Below are 16728 nucleotides of genomic sequence, written 5' to 3' on the forward strand. Positions count from 1 at the left end.
TGGCATGGTAGAAAGCTTGGCTATATACAAAGCACATTATCGAGGTTGTACGCTATGTCCTGCGCGATGTACTATGGCATAGGATTCGCTAGTGCGTTCGCATACCAATGGGCACTCCGTGGAGACTCGGCTTTGACCAGTAAGGATCAGGCCGAGGCCGGTCACGTGCGGTGATAGCGTGTCTCGCACTCATAGATACAGCGTGTGGGAGCGTTGGAGTCACAAGTGTTGCCGGATATCCCAGCCAAATCCAGGGTTGTAGCGAATAGGTATGTGTTCCGAGCGCGGCAACTAAAGGCACTTGTGACTCCAACGCTGCCAGGTGCTGTATGTCCGTCGCGAGCCAGTTTTCGAGTTGTGCACCAGCTTGCACAAGTCCCATTGAGCCAATGAAACAGCTTCTCCTGTATCGAGGTCGACGTAAGTCGCTGATGATGTGAAATCATACACGGGGCCTTGGCTCCATGTTGGGAGGGCAATCTTAAGTCGCAGGATCGAATGCTCAAACAACGCCTTTCAATCCGTTTCTGTGACTGCGGTGTCTCTGGAGCACATCTCCATACCGGCGGCGTCTGTGATGAACTGGCACACGAGGTCGATCGCAAAGGCCGTGATGTACGAAGTTGGTACGAAGGCTGTTCGGACGAAATTCATGCCCGAAGCGACCTTAGCGCAGCCACCGTTCCAGGCCATCATTTGAGGTCGATTGATCATCTCTCGACGCCCTTCGCTCAGAAAATGATGCCATTGGGCGACAGTCCATTCCAAGGAAACTGTTGTGGAGATACCATCAAGCTTGGGTCAAACTGAGAGAAGCCATCGGCAGAGCTGTCTTCGAATCGATCCAGATTGTCCATCATGCTTCCAGCAATGGAGTTGTTGTTCTCGACAGCGAAGTCACCAACAGCGCCTAGATCCAGCCAGCTGAATTGGTTGATCGATGGTGGTGGGATCTCCGTCGGATTTGGCTCCCCACGATTGGGCATGCCCTGGTCGTTGGGCTGACTGAGTTGCGCAGTTCCTGGTCTTGGCATCTCGTTCGGTACGGCGATACTGCCTCTGCTGGGTGCCTTTCTCCAAAGCAGCTTGATCAATCGCGAATACCGCTCTCCAACGTCATTCGGGCAGGCACTCGATTTCTGCAGGTTGTCCATCGTGTCACTGATCAGTCGCTTCACAGATCCTCTCGTGTCGCCACCCATCACGCCAGTGGATCGTGCCTTGTACAGAAAGACTGCCGAATAGATCACGTAGAGATAGTATCGTAACGGCATGAACCGAAACGTGTCTTGAGGATCGACAAAGCTGCAGAATGTGCTGAGCAAGGCTTTTGCGGCATCGATAGCATCGTAGATGAAGCGCGCATCGGGAGTAGCAGCCATATCCGCGAATGGGTAAGCGGGTCCACGTGGCTTCTCTCCGTTGTCGATAGCCTCCTTCATCTGGTTGATGAGGCGGTTCAAAGTTGCCTGGTAGGCGAAGGCGTTGACGTAGAGACGAAGATACTCATATGATAAAATCAAGCTTGCTTTGAGTGGCGGCGAACATGTGAATACGCCCCATTGGTCGTTCCAGTGCCGAAGAGCAACACGAAAGTCGTCAATATACTTCACATACTCTCCTCCGTAGTTGAGCTGGTTCGATCGGCTTTTGGTCGCATAGAGAACATCGTGAGCATTGCTGAATAGCTGGGTCAGCTCCAGATTAGCCTGGTAGATGGCCGCAAAGTCATCGTGCCTGTGCAGGCGTGGGTAAAGACTAGGAAAGTCTTGCGCCCGCAACGCCGTCATAGGTCCAGGGCCTCGCGACCAGAAAGCTTTGCCTATTCTGACTGAGATCTGCCGGTCACTCATGTAGCAGCTGGCCCAGGCAAGACGTTTCCGATTGAGGTCCGCAGTCTGTGATTCACTCTCTGCACGGAAGCCGGTCCTGTCAATGCCAAGGAGGTAGCCCAGTCGTATGGCTGTACCAACATACATCCATGCCGCCTGGTCTTCCTCGCCACGCCCGATGGACGGAGTATTATGCGGCCTGCGTGGTACCCATTCAGCGAGAATGAGCATGGCCTCCACAGCCTCTACAGATCCAGAGCCACTGTAGACAAGACTAGCCACTAAAGACTGCATGTGCGTCGAGCAGTCATCATGTACTTGCCACCAGTCCTTCTCGTCTTTCGAAGCCACAGTCAAGATCGCGGCTAGTAGATGTGGTTCCTGGGCAGCGATGGTCGGCAGGTTGCTTGGGTCCATGGCGGCAGGATTGGCTAGTGGAAAGAATGGGTGGTACTTGTCCTCATATCTGTGTAGCATAAGCGAAACCCATGGCGAGGCACTTCACGATCGTCACACTTACCGATATAGCAATGCTTGCAACATCTCCAGGCTAAGCTGACCCTTGGTGAGAGGTGGGTAGTCGATGACATTATTAGGCGTGGGCTGGTTCGACGGCCGCGAGCCATCGAGGCCGGGCACATTCAGACGACTCGATGGCCTGCCATAGACTGAGCTATGCATTGGGGGCAGCTGATTACTTCCAGAATCACGTTCCGCTACGTTGGCAAGGAATTCCAAAGCATCGGCCGGGTTCTGCAAGTCGGTCGAAGCAACGGTCTCGTCTACAGTCATCTTAGCAGTGGGAGTTGCGGGCCCATCTTGCTGTGACAAAGGCGGCAGGATCCGTGAGTCCGGATTGAGGGCGCTCCAGCTCGGCAGGCATTGCTGTCGAGTGTGCGGGTCATGCTGATCTGTACGAAGATGCGGTAGCGGTACGGGTCTGATGACACTGTCGATGCTAGGCACTTGATTTTGAGGTTGAGTGTTGGCGTTGGCAGCATCAGAAGTGCTCCTCTTCACGCGCCGACCGCCACGACGAGAGCCGCCAAGGATACATTCGTGTTGCTCCCGAATGCATCTCTCACAGGGAGGCCTGCCAGGCTCCCCACTGCTGTATCTGAAGCGGTGGGGTTAGCATCAGATCGATCGCTGTTGCCACATGGCGCTCGAGCTGCTTTCGCCGCCAGCAAGCGACGTGGCCAGCGTCATGCAGCATCGACCAGCTCATGCACCCCATGTGGAGGTCGCACGTCGGGTGTAGACGGTGACTGGGGTAGCATGTAGCATGTAGCATGTAGCATGTGAAATGAAAGTTGGCGTGGTGCACTTACAGATCGCAACGCGACTTCCGCTGGCGGCAGTGAAGGCATGCCCTACCATAGTCTGTCAATACTCAATAATGTCGTCACTGTGATATATCCCTACCTATAGGTGCGCTTCTCACGCTCCGACTTTTCGCGACCCTCCCTCTTGGTAGCGCTGGGGCGTGCTCCAGGACTCTCCGGACTGCTGCTGTGGTGGCCGCCGTCGCCGTTGCTCATCTCCATCGAGCCGTCCATCGTGGAGCGTGGCCGGGAGGTGCAGAGTGGAGCACTCGAGGGTGCCGACTGACGGCGATTGAGGCGAAGGATATCTCGAGGAGTCGCAGGCCGGCGGTCGACGACCGGAGGCAGGACATGTTCAGCATCTCTCACAGCAACGCTGACGGATGCTGACGGCGATACCCCGCACGCCGCACACCAAAGAAATGCCGCAGAAAGCTTAAGTTGTTTCCCACCAGTGACCAGTCCACGACCGAGGACAGCGTGATGACCACTGACCAGAACATGGCAGCCGACGTTGTCGCGTCACTGCACACGACCGCGCTTCTTCGGTACATGTAGCACTGCTGCGCCGCCATCAAAGACGCCCGCTGTTCACCACAAGGCCGATGTGTTTTGATGAGAGAGATAGCTCGATAATAGACTACACCGACTTAAGCGAAATTTGGCTCGCACAGGTCGTGCTTGCCGCCGCGGCACATCACGGCATCGGACACCCTGGACAACCTTCTCCACGTCTGCAACAACTCACTCCGCCGCTATCCCCATATTCGCTAACAACGCACCTTGCACCGACCTGCTAAACTTGGCTACCCAAAACTTGTTCTCGTTCAGCAGCAGCATCTCGCCCTGCTTGCCAAAGCAGAAGTTCGCCACGCCTCCAGACACCTTGATCTTACCAATGAGTCTTCCTCCTGCTGTCCACACATGGACGCCATCGCCGCAGCCGCTGTACACGTTGCCTTGCAGGTCGCACTTGATGCCGTCTGGAATGCCTGTGGAGTAACGTCAGCTAACAACCCTAACCGAGGAGGCCACGCACACCGACCTTCATCCGCCATCGCAAACACTCTTCTATTGGCCAAGAAGTGCGAGCCGTGGCGCACAATCACATCGAAAGCATATCTGGCACTGTATCAGCAGCTGCATGCCACGTGCGTTCGTTTGGGGAAACCGTACATGGTCTGCGGCCTTTGAACATCTGTCGAGCCGTCTCCGTGTATCAGGTCGGTATCTGTCACGTACAGCGTCTCCTCATCGGGCGAGAAGCACAGTCCGTTCGGCCGACCAAAGCCGTCGGCAACGACTCGTATATCGCCAGACGCTGGATCGAATCTGTACACCTGGCACGGCAATTGAGGCGTGTTGCGGAAGCCTTGCTCGTAGCCATATATCGGGTCGGTAAACCAGATGCTGCCGTCAGTGTGAACCACGACGTCATTGACACTGGTAAAGTGTCGTCGATGATACGACGAGATGAGCGTCTTGCATGCGTAAGGTGGTCTGGCCTCCATCAAGACTAAGCCACCTGGTTTCGACTTGTTGCCTTGGTCGCAGAACAGGACGCCTCCTTGGTGATTGATGCCGCCATTTCCCATGGCCACATCTGTCTGGAGCTCTTCATGTGTCCACTGACCATCTTGCCTGGTCAGTTTGCTAATCTTGATGATCGGTCCTGAGTCTGTCGGCAAGCCGTTGCTGGTGACGAACAACGCATCCTGATCCGGGAAGTATACTCCAGCTTCATGCGCAAAGGGCCAGTCCTTCTCCACACCAAGTTCTATGCTGGGGTCGTCTCCTAGTATCTCCAGAAACGAGTCATCGTAGATAGCGAAATGTGGCTCTTGGGAGTCTTGCTGACCAGATACTAAGTGCGCAAGGACACGCTCTTCGTGCGAGATTCGCTGGCAGGAGTCGTGAGTATGTACCTTTTCTTCATCTTCATTCATGCTCACCTTGGTAACATTCGGTATGGCCATCCTTGGAGCTATGCAGACGACTTGGCAGCAGAACCTCTGAGACGTGAGGTGTCCGCCTCAATATATGCCGTTCGCCGTCAAACACCGACGGCAGTAGCGCAAGGGAAAGCATGCACCAAAGCTTGATCGTGCACCGAACTACAGGCACATGGGACGACATCCCAGTCACAATCTCGTGACACTGCAGGGAAGACTTAAAGTCTGTTTGACCACCGAGACAGATCGATCGTTGGAACTCTCTGGGTGTCTTGTGTTTCGGTGTTTGACCGGGTTTCGACGACATCATCTGCACCGAATCTACATATCGCAAGCGATCGCAAGCTGGTACGGGTGGAACGTTAACTTCCCTTCGCAAACGCCTGGGCCTGGACCTCACCTGAGCTTTTTTGTGGGGGCTATTATTGGACCATAACCGTCCGATATCTATAACAGCTCAGGATATCTCTCACGCCTTTTGTGGGGAAACCTCAAGCATTCCACCATCATGGCTCTACTGGAAGGCGATGCATTACTCTACACGGTGTCGTTGCTCACCTGCCTGAGCTTCTTGCTCATCGGCTACGACAATGGCTTAATGGGCGGCTTGGTCAACACCAAGCACTTCGACGCGACCTTCGCAATCGACACAAAAACGAGCTCAGGCACCAACATGATCGCCCTCATCGTCGCCATCTTCGAAATCGGATGCTTCATCGGCGCCATCATCACCAGTTTCGTCGGCGAAAAGCTCGGACGACGACGCAGCATCTTCTGGGGTGTGGTTGTCATGATCATTGGTGCGCTACTTCAGGCCACGGCATACACGAAAGCGCACATGATCGTGGCCAGGATCATGGCGGGCGTGGGCCTCGGTGCTATCAACTCCACTGCGCCGGTCATGATGGCAGAGTTCGCACCCAAGGCTACACGTGGTATTTACGTTTGCGCTCAGCTCTCCTGTCTGAACTTTGGAATTATGCTGGTGTACTGGATCGATTATGGCTTCAGCACGATTCCCGGAGGCCACAGCTATGCATGGAGGATCCCGGTTATCTTGCAGTGCATCTTCCTCATTCCGATGCTGTTCGTCATCATGATCCTGCCGGAGGTAAGTGATGTCAAGCACAGAAGCCTTAACGAGACACTTGAGACACACCCAGGACGCTCATGGCTTCTGTCCTCTTCGTTCGAGACACTTAGACTGACGTACTTTACCTACAGACGCCTCGATGGCTGGTATCGCACGACCGACCCGACGAAGCTCTGGAAGTGCTAAGAAGACTGAACAAGGGCAAGACGAGCGATGCCGTTATCGAGAGGAGTCACCAGGACATCGTCAACACTGTTGCATACGAAGCTTCCATCGGATCTGGCACATGGGGTGACCTGCTTAAGGAAGATGAGATCCAATCCCGAAAACGCTTCCTCATCGCTTGCAGCATCCAGGCTTTCCAACAGCTTGGTGGAATAAACGCTTTGATCTACTACTCCAGCACTCTCTTCGAGGACTCCCTGGGCTTCAGCCCGAACATGGCGGCACTCATGTCTGGTATCTTGAACACCTGGTTCTTCGTCGCTTCGTTCATTCCCTGGCTCCTGATCGACCGTATTGGACGCAAGCCGCTCTTTTTATCTATGATCAGTCTTATGGCGGCGGTTATGGTGGTCCAGACTGGTCTTATCTACAATGTGGAGAAGAAGACGGCTATTGCTACTGCCTGTGGTGCTGGAGGAGCTGCTATGCTTTTCATCTTTCAGGGTGCCTTTACGATTGGTTTCCAGGCTACTGTTTGGGTGTACCCGTCTGAGATCCTGCCATTGAAGCTTCGTCAGAGAGGTTCTTCCATCTCTACAGCATGCAACTGGATATTCGTGAGTACTCATCCTACTTCATGTTCGTTCTTTGAAGCCGTACTGACCTCCCGCAGAACTTCATGATTGTATACATCACGCCACCGGCTATTCGCAACATCGGCTACCGTACCTACATCATTTTCGCCGTAAGTTTGAATGCCCTAGTACTCAAATGTCTGTACTGACATACCATCATAGGCTCTCAACGCAATATGGGTACCAATTATCTATCTCTTCTTCCCAGAGACAAAGGGTCTCGCACTCGAAGATGTGGACCGCCTGTTCGCTAAGACTGAAGACGCTCAGCGACAGATGAGCATCATTGACCACGACGACGACAATGGCAAGGACAATGTTGTGCAGATTGCGGATGTGGCTGCGCATAAGGTCTAGATGACACAGTGGATGCTACTGTGGGCCAGAGACCATGATAATCTGCTAATGTAGTATATGTATGGACGCAACCTGTTCCAAACTCCCGTCGCATGGGGACTCACTTTGTCACTCGACACTGCTGCAATTCGGCTGGCATTAGAGCCTTCACAGCATTGTACTGTGGGCAAGCAAGACCTGGAAACGAAGTATTTGGACTTGATTCTGCTTCACGGGCCAGGACACATAAATCATTCACTTTTCGGTCTTGGCTGGCGACGCTCAAGCACAGACCGCCCAGATGCATGACGCTAAGAATTTAGTTCCTTCCGCAACACCGCGCAATTTGACCACGTCCGCCACTTCACCTCAACATCATCGAGTCGTCAACTCCTTCTCAGCATCATCGTCTCAACGTCCACCTCTTGATATCACCGCTTCCTCCCAGCTGTCATGGACACCTCTGATGCCGCGGAGAGAGTCGCCGAGAAGGTGCGCGACCTCCTCACTCGTAATTTGCGTGAAGAGTTCCCATGCCTAAAGACGGAGGCACTCGAGAAGCTAGTCAAGGACAGCGGCAACTTGGTCAAGTCGAGGGTACAAGAGCAGTAAGTGCCTGAAGAGGCACGCACAAGACTCAGACACTAATACTGTTCAGAGCACCTATCATGGCCGCCTCGAAGGCGCATATGTCCTTCATGTCGTTGCCTCCGGAACTAAGAAATAACATCTACGAGATAGTCCTCCTGCATCCTGGGGGACTCGACATACAGCCAGTTACCATGGTTCGCGGCAACCGGATGCGCAGGTTCAAGCCCGAAGTTCCCACAAGCAGAGTCCCAGACATCGCAAGAGTGCCGCGACAGATACGCCAGGAAGTCCTTTCACTACACTACGGCCTGAACACTTTCTCCGTCCATGTCGATAGTCGCAACATCAAGGCGCCACACCATAGCCGCGGCATGCCAAGAGAGTCCATCGCAGCGAAAGCTCATAAGTGGCTTCAGCACATCGGACCACAAAGCGCAGCGCTGATCCGAGATCTGGCAATCGTGATCCCGCTTTCAATGGATGAGTGCACATGTCGCGGCAAGTGCATTCGTGGCGGTCGCTGTCGCGCCTGGCACCTTCCTGGTCCGGAAGGTGTGGCTCGGTTGTTGAAGCTGCATCGATACGGCGTACCGCTCAGCTCTATCGCAGTCCAGGTTGGCCCCTTGGTAGAAGTCGACGGCGAAAAGATCTTGTGGCAGGAAGCTGTTAAAGCTCTCGGGCCAATTTAGGTGGCATTCTCTTGCGAGATATGTCACAGATGAAGAGAGTATCGAGGGAGATGAGGAGAATAGCGACGATGAGGGAAGTGAGAACTCGGACGACTATGACAATCGTGATCTTGTCGATGAAGACGACGAGGGGTTCGACACAGATTGGTATGATGGGTAGACTTAGACGCAGAGTCACGTCGCCCTCACATTACGGCTTGTCGCGGCATTTTCAGTTACATGCTATAGCCACCAAAGCATCCTATGGACACCACACATTGTATCATTCCCATCCACCACCATTGGAGACTTGTTTCAACACTCAAAACGTAGTAATAACAACGACATCATCCGACACGCCCAACTCCGCCAAACCCAGCGCTCTCTCCACAACCAAGAAATCCCAGCTCATCCTGTGTGCACTGTCAGGCGTCCCCAGCGCCCATGGCACTGCATCCGCCAAGCGGCAGATATCTGCGTGGATCCGAGCAATCCTAGTAGCATGAATGCTGAACTCGAGCTCAAAGTGCCTGATCTTGGAAGCGCTCTCCTTGCCGATGGCGTGCAACCATTCCCAGAGTTTGGGACTGTGTAGCCTGTCGAAATGGTCTCCGTTTCTCACCACCAACTCGGCTCGGAATCTGTTTTGACCGAAGTAGATTGGGAGGGCTTCGTGACGGACCTGGCGGGAGGTGGCCAGGAGAGCGGGGAGTGGCGGTGGGCTTGGTCGCTCGGCGTTGATGTAAGTCGCGTTTGTGGCCACAAGTACGGTGGAAGATGCTTCTGGGTGGTCTGGCGGGAGGAGAACTAGCTCCTAAATTTCGTTCCTAAGCTCAGCGGGAAGACTGAAGAAGCTTATACGGGCCTTGCTTCGTCTCATGGCGCGAGCTCTGTGATCTAGTCAGTAGAGTTGCAGCACATGTGACGACTTACTTACCGTTTCTTCAGGCCAACCTCGGCGACGAGAGTGATCTGATCCAAGAGTTCTTCCAAAGCTGCGGTATTGAGGTACGGGAAGTCTTTGCGCAACTGTTCTTCAGCGGCGAGACGTATGCGCGCGGCACCTGCTTGTTCGGCCATTGTTTCGCAGTTGTCGAGGGGATGATCGGGCAAAGTATGTGCAATCCCAGTGTGTGTGTGTGAGAGAGGGGGGGGGGGGCGTAATCAGAAATGTCCAGTGTCGAGACTATCGAGGACTGTGTGGATTTATAGTCGCGTAGAAGTGAATGAGCCGCCTGTCTTTGCTAGGCATGTGATCGGCCCAGGGACCCGACATCACCGTCGGACTCCAAGCGCCATTCTGAGGCAAATCGTCGTGACGTTTCGTAATACGCTCGACGCTCCCAACATCACACCGACCATCACTATATCCAACGTGATGTATGCTACTAAGTAAGTGTCTCCCTGCCGGTTGTTCTTGCCGTGATCGGCGCGGACCGTTTCGTACCCCTGTCGACGTCTGTGCTCCTGCTGTCAACACCTACATCTCAGTTGCATGGCGCTTTCCACTCCGCTCAACAACACCAATATCCGATTATCAAGATGTCGGCACAAGACACAACGGCACGCATCCGCGGCACAGTGGCGAGACAGCTGAGAAACGACTACCCCTACATGAAAAGTGCAACGCTGCAGAAGATGCTCGACACTATGACAGCGCAACTGTACAGGCAGATCGACGAGCAGTGAGAACTACCATTTGCTTGACGAAGCAATGATGCTGACTGTCCACAGGGAGACGGAGCTCGCGGCAACCAAAGCGCGTGCCAACTTCTTCATGTTATCGGCCGAGCTACGTAACTCGATCTATGGAATGGCTGTAGTATCAAGCTACTCCCTGTCTACCAAAGCCAGGAAGAAGCGAGGAGACGGCAACGTAACGATGTGGACCACTCGCTTCCAGTCTCCAGCACTCCTCAGTACCTCTCGCCAGATCAGGCAGGAAGCGCTACCGGTTTTCTGGGGTCTGAACACTTTTAAGATCAGGGTCATTGTCAGTAGTCCCGAAGCACTTCTCAACGACATGGAACTACACGACTTGAGAATTTGGAAGAAGGTAGTCGGCGACGTGCACTTCAACATGATCAAGAAGCTGGAAATCAAGATGCTGTTACTCCTCACCGACCGCGATATCAAGGCGTGTGGCGAAGACATTTGCGAGAGAGCAGGCGCCACGGCCAAGCAGTTGAAGACAGACCTGGAGATGCAGCACTGGGACAAGAGCGTTATCTTGCAAGCCTTTGCACTAAAGGATCTCGGCCTGTCGCCATCCAAAGTCAAGCTCACTATGAAGGGTCCCGAGGAATGGAACGATTATGATTTGACCAGTCCGTAATTCCGACCACACTGGCAACCAATGGTACACGTAGTCGCGAAAGTTTGAAGTCCATTGGTGAGAGAGCTCCAGCCTAGCACATGGCCTTCGAAGAATGATTGATATAGTATATTCAGAACACTTCCGTGCCTCTAATTGCACGACAGTGAGGCGACATCTGGCCACGGCGACATTAGAGTTTGACTGGCATGTGCAGCTGACACCCGCAGTCCGTGCATTACTGCGTTTGCTTCTCAAGCCCTGCCGATCCGCCATCTTCAAACTTTTTGCCAGCACGCAACATTCTCGTCAGAGGACATCGCCACCAGGATCCGCGACCATGCTGCAACACAGCTTCGAACAGAACGCCCCTACATGAAAACGCAAACTTTCGACAAACTTCTGCACGCTCTGACAACCTGCATGCGTGAAGGTCTCGAGAGCCAGTACGTCGCCGTCTCGCAATCTCATATGTCGCTACTGACATACAGTGCAGAGAACAGGAACTCGAAGCCACCGAAGCTCGTGCGAACTTCTTCATGCTTCCGACTGAGCTGCGTAATGCCACATACGAACTTGTTCTGGTGGCATCCAGACCACTGAGGTCGAAGCACGAGCCGCAATCTCATCAGGAGCACCGGACCCACATCGAATACCGAGAAGACTTCAGCACCACACTGCTGCAAGTATCTCGGCAAGTCAGACAAGAAGCGTTGCCGACCTTCTGGGGAATGAATACCTTCAAGACCACGATACGTTGTAGACACCCGCGGGACCTGTCCGAGACCCTCCAGCTGCGGACGATTAAGAGATGGAATTTTCCTCTCGATGGCGAGGGCGCTGCCATATTCAGGAATCTCCGCATCGAACTGAGCATGAACATTGGTTGGGATCCACTGAAATTGAAGATGAGTCAACTTCTTGACCCAAACAGCCACCGTACAAGAGATATCAGTCTTGATGAATACGCAGACGTGATTTCCAACCACACAGGTGCCACGCTACGGCAGCTGGGAGCCCATTGTTCGACGAGTGGTTGGAACCAAGACATCATATTCGAAATTATACCGCTCGCAGAGCTTGCCATTGAGAAGTCTGCCGTTGAGGTTGAGATCTCGACGTGGCAAGGAATGCCAAAATGAGTGGGTCAGGCAAAACTGGTGCTGATTGCCCCAACTGACCTTCTGGAAGAGGCGGCTCTCGTCAGTCGAGGCTGATGGTGTGATTGCTCTGCTACTGTACGGAGCACTTGGGTTGTTGAACGAGCAAGCCCGGGTTGTAGAGGTAACGAGCAGGATCTGACGGGGCCGCTGGCCAGTCTTCAAGTCCTCACAGTTATTTTGCAGTGTGAATAGGCCGACGGCTTTCCCCAGAGCTGGCGTGCTTCCTATCACTAATACGATCACTGTTGTGGGCCATCTTCCTTGTGTCTTCCTCCGCACCTGCTTCCAAAATTGATCACGGCATTTGCATGTGATCGTTCCGAGCAGGATGCCAGAAAGTTCGCCGAATGTTTTCTGCAGAAACCCGCAGTCCCTTCTCTTTCAATTTCAGTCCGCACAATATCACCGCCGTCCATGACAATGGCGCAAAGTGACATCACCACCCGCATCCGCGACCACGTCGCCTTCCGGCTACGCAGGGAGCACCCATACATGAAAACAGCCACGCTCGAAAAGCTGCTGGACTCGCTGACATCCAACCTCCGCGACAGCCTCCAATACCAGTGAGTCGCACGACTCGAGCTAATTTGTGGCACATATTGACATCTACCTCAGGGCTCAGGAGTTGCAAGACACGAAAGCCCGCGCAAATTTCTTCATGCTCCCTCCGGAGCTGAGGAACCGCATCTACGAGCTCGTCTTAGTAGCATCCCCACCACTTATCATCAAACTACCCAAATATAGTCGTTTGACCAAGATCTATCGCTGGCGCACCATCGACCAGCCCTATGGCCAGATTCCGATCGAGATCCTGCGTGTCTCGCGTCAGGTCAGACAAGAAGCACTCCCCATATTCCTGGGCGCCAATACATTCGAGCTCACTGTACTCTGGTCCAACCCCGTGGACATGCCGAACCAGCTCGAGCTTCGTACTTTGTAAGCATGGAGGAACGTCATCGGCAAGGAGCAAGTCGCCATGATCAAGAAGCTCAATCTGCAACTCGAGCTAGACGCGCAGCGATGCGACATCTTCTACGTGACAAGGCCTACTGGTGTCCTCAAACAACGCTATGCCACCGCGATTTGCGACCACGCAGGCGCCACGCCGGAGCAATTGCGAGCAAATCAGCCGGTCGAGGAGTGGGATACGAAGATCATCGTGCGGACCCTTCCATTGGAGAAGCTGGGATTGGGCAAGGCGAAGGTTGAGCTGAGGTTGTCGGGCTTGCGATGAACAAAGGCGAGATCAGGAATCCAAATGACACAGGCGATCCGCAAGGAGGAAGGGCAGATACGAGAAGCTCGAAGGTCATTTACCTGGGGAATTGACTTCAGTGACGATGATTACAAGCCAGAGCAGCCACTGAACATGGAACGAAAAGTTCTTTCGAGACCTAATGCAAGTGGAAGGTTTTGCCTAGGTACCTGGCAATGTGGAGCGTGGTTGTTAAAGGGCCCAGAAAGAATCGCGGAGTTAGATCTCGTGATAGTCTGCGCTGTCTTGATCATGACACATAGTAGGCCAAGGAGGAAGTCTACTGTCCTCCTCCAGTCGCTGGCGTACTACCATTCCCAGACCCTGCTCCATCGTCCATGCCATGCAGCGCATCACCAAACGCACTGTCGTCCATCCCCATACCTCCGCCCTCAAAGTCGATGAGACCATCATCATTACCATCAAGGTTCGCCAGATCGTCAAAGGTGTTATCATTGAACATGCTGTTGTCCCCAGTATCGCTCAACCCACCACCAAAGCCATCTTGACTTATTCCTGTTTGCTGCTGCTGAGGTTGCGTCTGTTGCTGCTGAGCTGTGTCTTGACCAAGATTGCTCGGTATGCCAGTGGCCGATGGCTGAGCTGAAATGGCGTCTGTTTCTGCTCCTGGCGCTTCGAGATTCGCTTGAGGCATGGATGAGTCGTTTCCTTGTCCGAGATCATCCCCGTTGTCGTCGCCGAAGTCTACCATGTCGCCGTGGTCAACGTCCAGATCCATGCCGTCCATAAGTGTATCGCCCATATCCATACCAGTCATGTCGCCCAGCGCATTACTGGAAGCGTCGTTTTGATCATGTGAGTCATGGCCCGACCCCATAGTGTTTGGTGTAGGTTGGTTTGATGTCTGCTGTTGGAATGCCCGTGCTTGCGCTGACACGTTTAAATTTTGTTGGTCGCCAGTCTGTGGGGTCGCGATTGCTGAGCCTTGTTGCTGCATCGCAGACATGCCGTTCGCGCCGGGCGTAGACGTGGTGGTCGAGGTCTGTTGCTGGTCGTTGATCAGGCCGTTTATCGCATTGTCTTGCTGCATGGTCTGCTCGTTGTATTCGGGCTGTTTCCTCTCCCTGAAGCCACCTCTGGCTATCCTCGTTGCGCCTTCTGACGATGTGACCTTGACTTTGAGAAGACTCTCAACCTCCTTGACCACATCATCCACTTTCTCTTGCCGCAAGTTCTCCTCAGCATTGCCATTCGCAGCGGGCATTTCCAGCCGGAAGACCGGCACAGCATCTTCTTGCTCGTCCCACATGGCATGCCTCAACCTCTTTTCTGCCTGCATTAGCGACTTGACCTTCTTCCAATCTTGCATCTTCGCGGCGTGCTCTGCCTTCATGCGCTCGATTTCTGCTTGTCCTGCCTCGAGGTGCTTTTGCACGCGCTTGCCAAACTCCTCTACTTGCTCTTTCTTCAGGTTCGTGAAGGGCTGCGGTTCTGGTGCCTTCTTCGGCTTTTCTGTTACCTCCTTAAAATCGAGAGATGGTGGGTCGAGGATGCCGTCAGTCAAGCCTTTGAGCTCACCCATCAGGCCCATGCCAAGATCTGGAGGCACAATCTGGCTTGTTGCGTAGGGTGATGAGAAGACCTCCTCCATCCAGCGGTGGTGTTGGCTGTATCTCGCGACACTGATATCGCGTTGTGTGAGGTGGTCAAAGAAGTCGCCGAGTGCAGTGTCCTCTTCAATCTCAATGCTAGTATCTGGTGGTCCATCGCTCGAGCCCGGCATCCCTGGACCTTGTGTGCGCGGCCTCTTGGGTGCAGGTTCTCTGCCAGCTTGCGCTGCGTGTTGTTGTGGGTAGCGATTCTGCATGGCCATTGAGCCGTACTGCGCAGACTGCTGCATCTGTCCAGGCACGTTCAAAGTCGGCCAATGATCGCGATCGTGCAACATGAAGTCCCTGCGTTCCAGCCTGCCTTGGCTCTCGAGCCATCTTCTTTGCGCCATTGTCTGCTGGATTTGTGGTGTTGTTGGGACCTGGTTGGAGGGCATGAATCGGCTCTGATCGGCTTGGTGGTAGTGCACAAGCCAAAGTGATGTGTCTGGCATGGATGCGCTGACGGTAGGATCCTTCGCGACAAAGTGATATCGCGTGCGCGCATGTGTCGCCATCTGGTCGTATCCTTGTCGGAAGCCCACCGTATGTACCCGCATCTCAATGGTGTATCCCCCGAAGCTTTGCCTATATGCCTGCTCTGGATCTCCCCACACGTAGCCATCTGATGGGTATGGTTGGTCGTTCTTATGCTGAGAGATCCACTCCAGCCACACGGTGCCGTCCTGGGGTGGTTGCACGTAGTTCCATGACATGGGCGCAATCTGCTTGACAATCGAGGGCGCATCGAGAAGGTATCGGAAGGCCTGCTCGAGGTTGAGCGAGGCAATGAGGGGGAAGCGATGGAGGGAAACAAGATGGACATGTGCTTGCAGAGGTCCTGCGACTCCTTGCGATCTGTTGGGCAAGTGTTAGAGGATTGTGCGCGCATATGGTGTGCAGTACATACGGGTCGTTCATCTCGGCTGCTCTGCGACTATGCGCTGCACGTCAATGGGCGTGAAAGGTGCTGTGGTCGCGGGGCTGTGATGTTCACATTGGACAACGCGACTTTCCTCGAGAAGCTGAAGCTCGCGTGTTACCGCCGTCACGTGCACAATTCGAAGCATGACTCGCGTCAAAACATCTGATCAACAACAGGATCGTGAAAGTCAGTCTGGTCATCTACCGTGAGTCACAGATCGTAGGCAGCAAAGGACTCGCAGCAAGTATATAAGCCCTGGCGTCCTGCCCCTTTCTTCGGAAAGACATTCCCAGTGCAAGGGTGTTGCTACACATATCAGTGAGGATTCGTCCGAGATTGTGTTTTTGCTAGTTTAAAACTATCCACGACCTTCTGTTGTTGGCTGCGTGTCGGCGACGAAACTTTGAGCATCTACAACATCATCCTTTTCATCGTGTCGCTTGTGCTCTCGCAGGCGTTCGGAGAAGAGTACGTAGAGGCTCTCTTGCTGTAGCACCGCCTTTCACTTCCCTGCTCAATTATCTCAATTCCCGTCAAGCCGTTCCTCCAGCCTCCTCACTTCGCTATAGCCTGGACTCATTCAGACGCGGACAAGTCGACAACAACACAAAACGTAATAGCGCGCATTAGACGCGCAACGACGACACGGCAGATCACCACATGATTGATGACGACACACACTCGCGGTGCGCAAAGATTGACGACGCCACTCTTTGCAGGGTGCTTTGTAAAGAGGAGAAGGGGTGGCGATCGTGAAAATTCCCGCACTGCAGGCAGAAAGTGAATGACAAGACAATCACGTGATTATGCTTAGTCACTAGCGCAGACAGGCGCAAACCGCATCACCCTAGCGTACTTCTTCAT

The 16728-nt window shown here is 53.7% G+C and overlaps 9 protein-coding genes across 9 annotated transcripts; 5 read left to right on the plus strand and 4 right to left on the minus strand.

The window, feature by feature from the left end:
* Nucleotides 1-731: 731 nt before the first annotated feature.
* On the minus strand, nt 732-3391 carry CLAFUR5_09083 (Transcriptional activator ARO80; the record flags this gene model as incomplete). Its single annotated transcript, XM_047908231.1, has 4 exons — nt 732-2298; nt 2353-2949; nt 3164-3205; nt 3258-3391. 4 exons carry the CDS (start codon nt 3389-3391, stop codon nt 732-734), a joined length of 2340 nt encoding a protein of 779 aa, XP_047766735.1.
* A 510-nt stretch (nt 3392-3901) lies between these two features.
* Nucleotides 3902-5133, minus strand: CLAFUR5_09084 (Lactonohydrolase oryL; the record flags this gene model as incomplete). The annotated part of the gene is made up of 4 exons (XM_047908232.1): nt 3902-4149; nt 4203-4279; nt 4334-5058; nt 5110-5133. The coding sequence occupies 4 exons, from the start codon at nt 5131-5133 to the stop codon at nt 3902-3904; spliced, it is 1074 nt and encodes a 357-aa protein (XP_047765863.1).
* A 484-nt stretch (nt 5134-5617) lies between these two features.
* On the plus strand, nt 5618-7359 carry CLAFUR5_09085 (MFS-type transporter oryC; the record flags this gene model as incomplete). The annotated part of the gene is made up of 4 exons (XM_047908233.1): nt 5618-6220; nt 6334-6984; nt 7041-7112; nt 7165-7359. The coding sequence occupies 4 exons, from the start codon at nt 5618-5620 to the stop codon at nt 7357-7359; spliced, it is 1521 nt and encodes a 506-aa protein (XP_047765862.1).
* Nucleotides 7360-7791: 432 nt separating this feature from the next.
* On the plus strand, nt 7792-8618 carry CLAFUR5_09086 (uncharacterized protein; the record flags this gene model as incomplete). The annotated part of the gene is made up of 2 exons (XM_047908234.1): nt 7792-7946; nt 7997-8618. 2 exons carry the CDS (start codon nt 7792-7794, stop codon nt 8616-8618), a joined length of 777 nt encoding a protein of 258 aa, XP_047765868.1.
* Nucleotides 8619-9411: 793 nt separating this feature from the next.
* On the minus strand, nt 9412-9677 carry CLAFUR5_09087 (uncharacterized protein; the record flags this gene model as incomplete). Its single annotated transcript, XM_047908235.1, has 2 exons — nt 9412-9487; nt 9535-9677. The coding sequence occupies 2 exons, from the start codon at nt 9675-9677 to the stop codon at nt 9412-9414; spliced, it is 219 nt and encodes a 72-aa protein (XP_047765865.1).
* Nucleotides 9678-10139: 462 nt separating this feature from the next.
* CLAFUR5_09088 (uncharacterized protein) lies at nt 10140-10932 on the plus strand (the record flags this gene model as incomplete). The annotated part of the gene is made up of 2 exons (XM_047908236.1): nt 10140-10282; nt 10332-10932. The coding sequence occupies 2 exons, from the start codon at nt 10140-10142 to the stop codon at nt 10930-10932; spliced, it is 744 nt and encodes a 247-aa protein (XP_047765969.1).
* Nucleotides 10933-11286: 354 nt separating this feature from the next.
* On the plus strand, nt 11287-12053 carry CLAFUR5_09089 (uncharacterized protein; the record flags this gene model as incomplete). The annotated part of the gene is made up of 2 exons (XM_047908237.1): nt 11287-11357; nt 11408-12053. 2 exons carry the CDS (start codon nt 11287-11289, stop codon nt 12051-12053), a joined length of 717 nt encoding a protein of 238 aa, XP_047765968.1.
* Nucleotides 12054-12488: 435 nt separating this feature from the next.
* On the plus strand, nt 12489-13014 carry CLAFUR5_09090 (uncharacterized protein; the record flags this gene model as incomplete). The annotated part of the gene is made up of 2 exons (XM_047908238.1): nt 12489-12637; nt 12690-13014. 2 exons carry the CDS (start codon nt 12489-12491, stop codon nt 13012-13014), a joined length of 474 nt encoding a protein of 157 aa, XP_047766490.1.
* A 595-nt stretch (nt 13015-13609) lies between these two features.
* CLAFUR5_09091 (uncharacterized protein) lies at nt 13610-15860 on the minus strand (the record flags this gene model as incomplete). Its single annotated transcript, XM_047908239.1, has 2 exons — nt 13610-15797; nt 15850-15860. The coding sequence occupies 2 exons, from the start codon at nt 15858-15860 to the stop codon at nt 13610-13612; spliced, it is 2199 nt and encodes a 732-aa protein (XP_047766491.1).
* Between the last annotated feature and the right edge of the window lie 868 nt (nt 15861-16728).

The sequence above is a fragment of the Fulvia fulva genome, chromosome 9, assembly GCF_020509005.1.
Source record: "Fulvia fulva chromosome 9, complete sequence".
In the NCBI taxonomy this organism is placed as follows: domain Eukaryota; kingdom Fungi; phylum Ascomycota; class Dothideomycetes; order Mycosphaerellales; family Mycosphaerellaceae; genus Fulvia; species Fulvia fulva.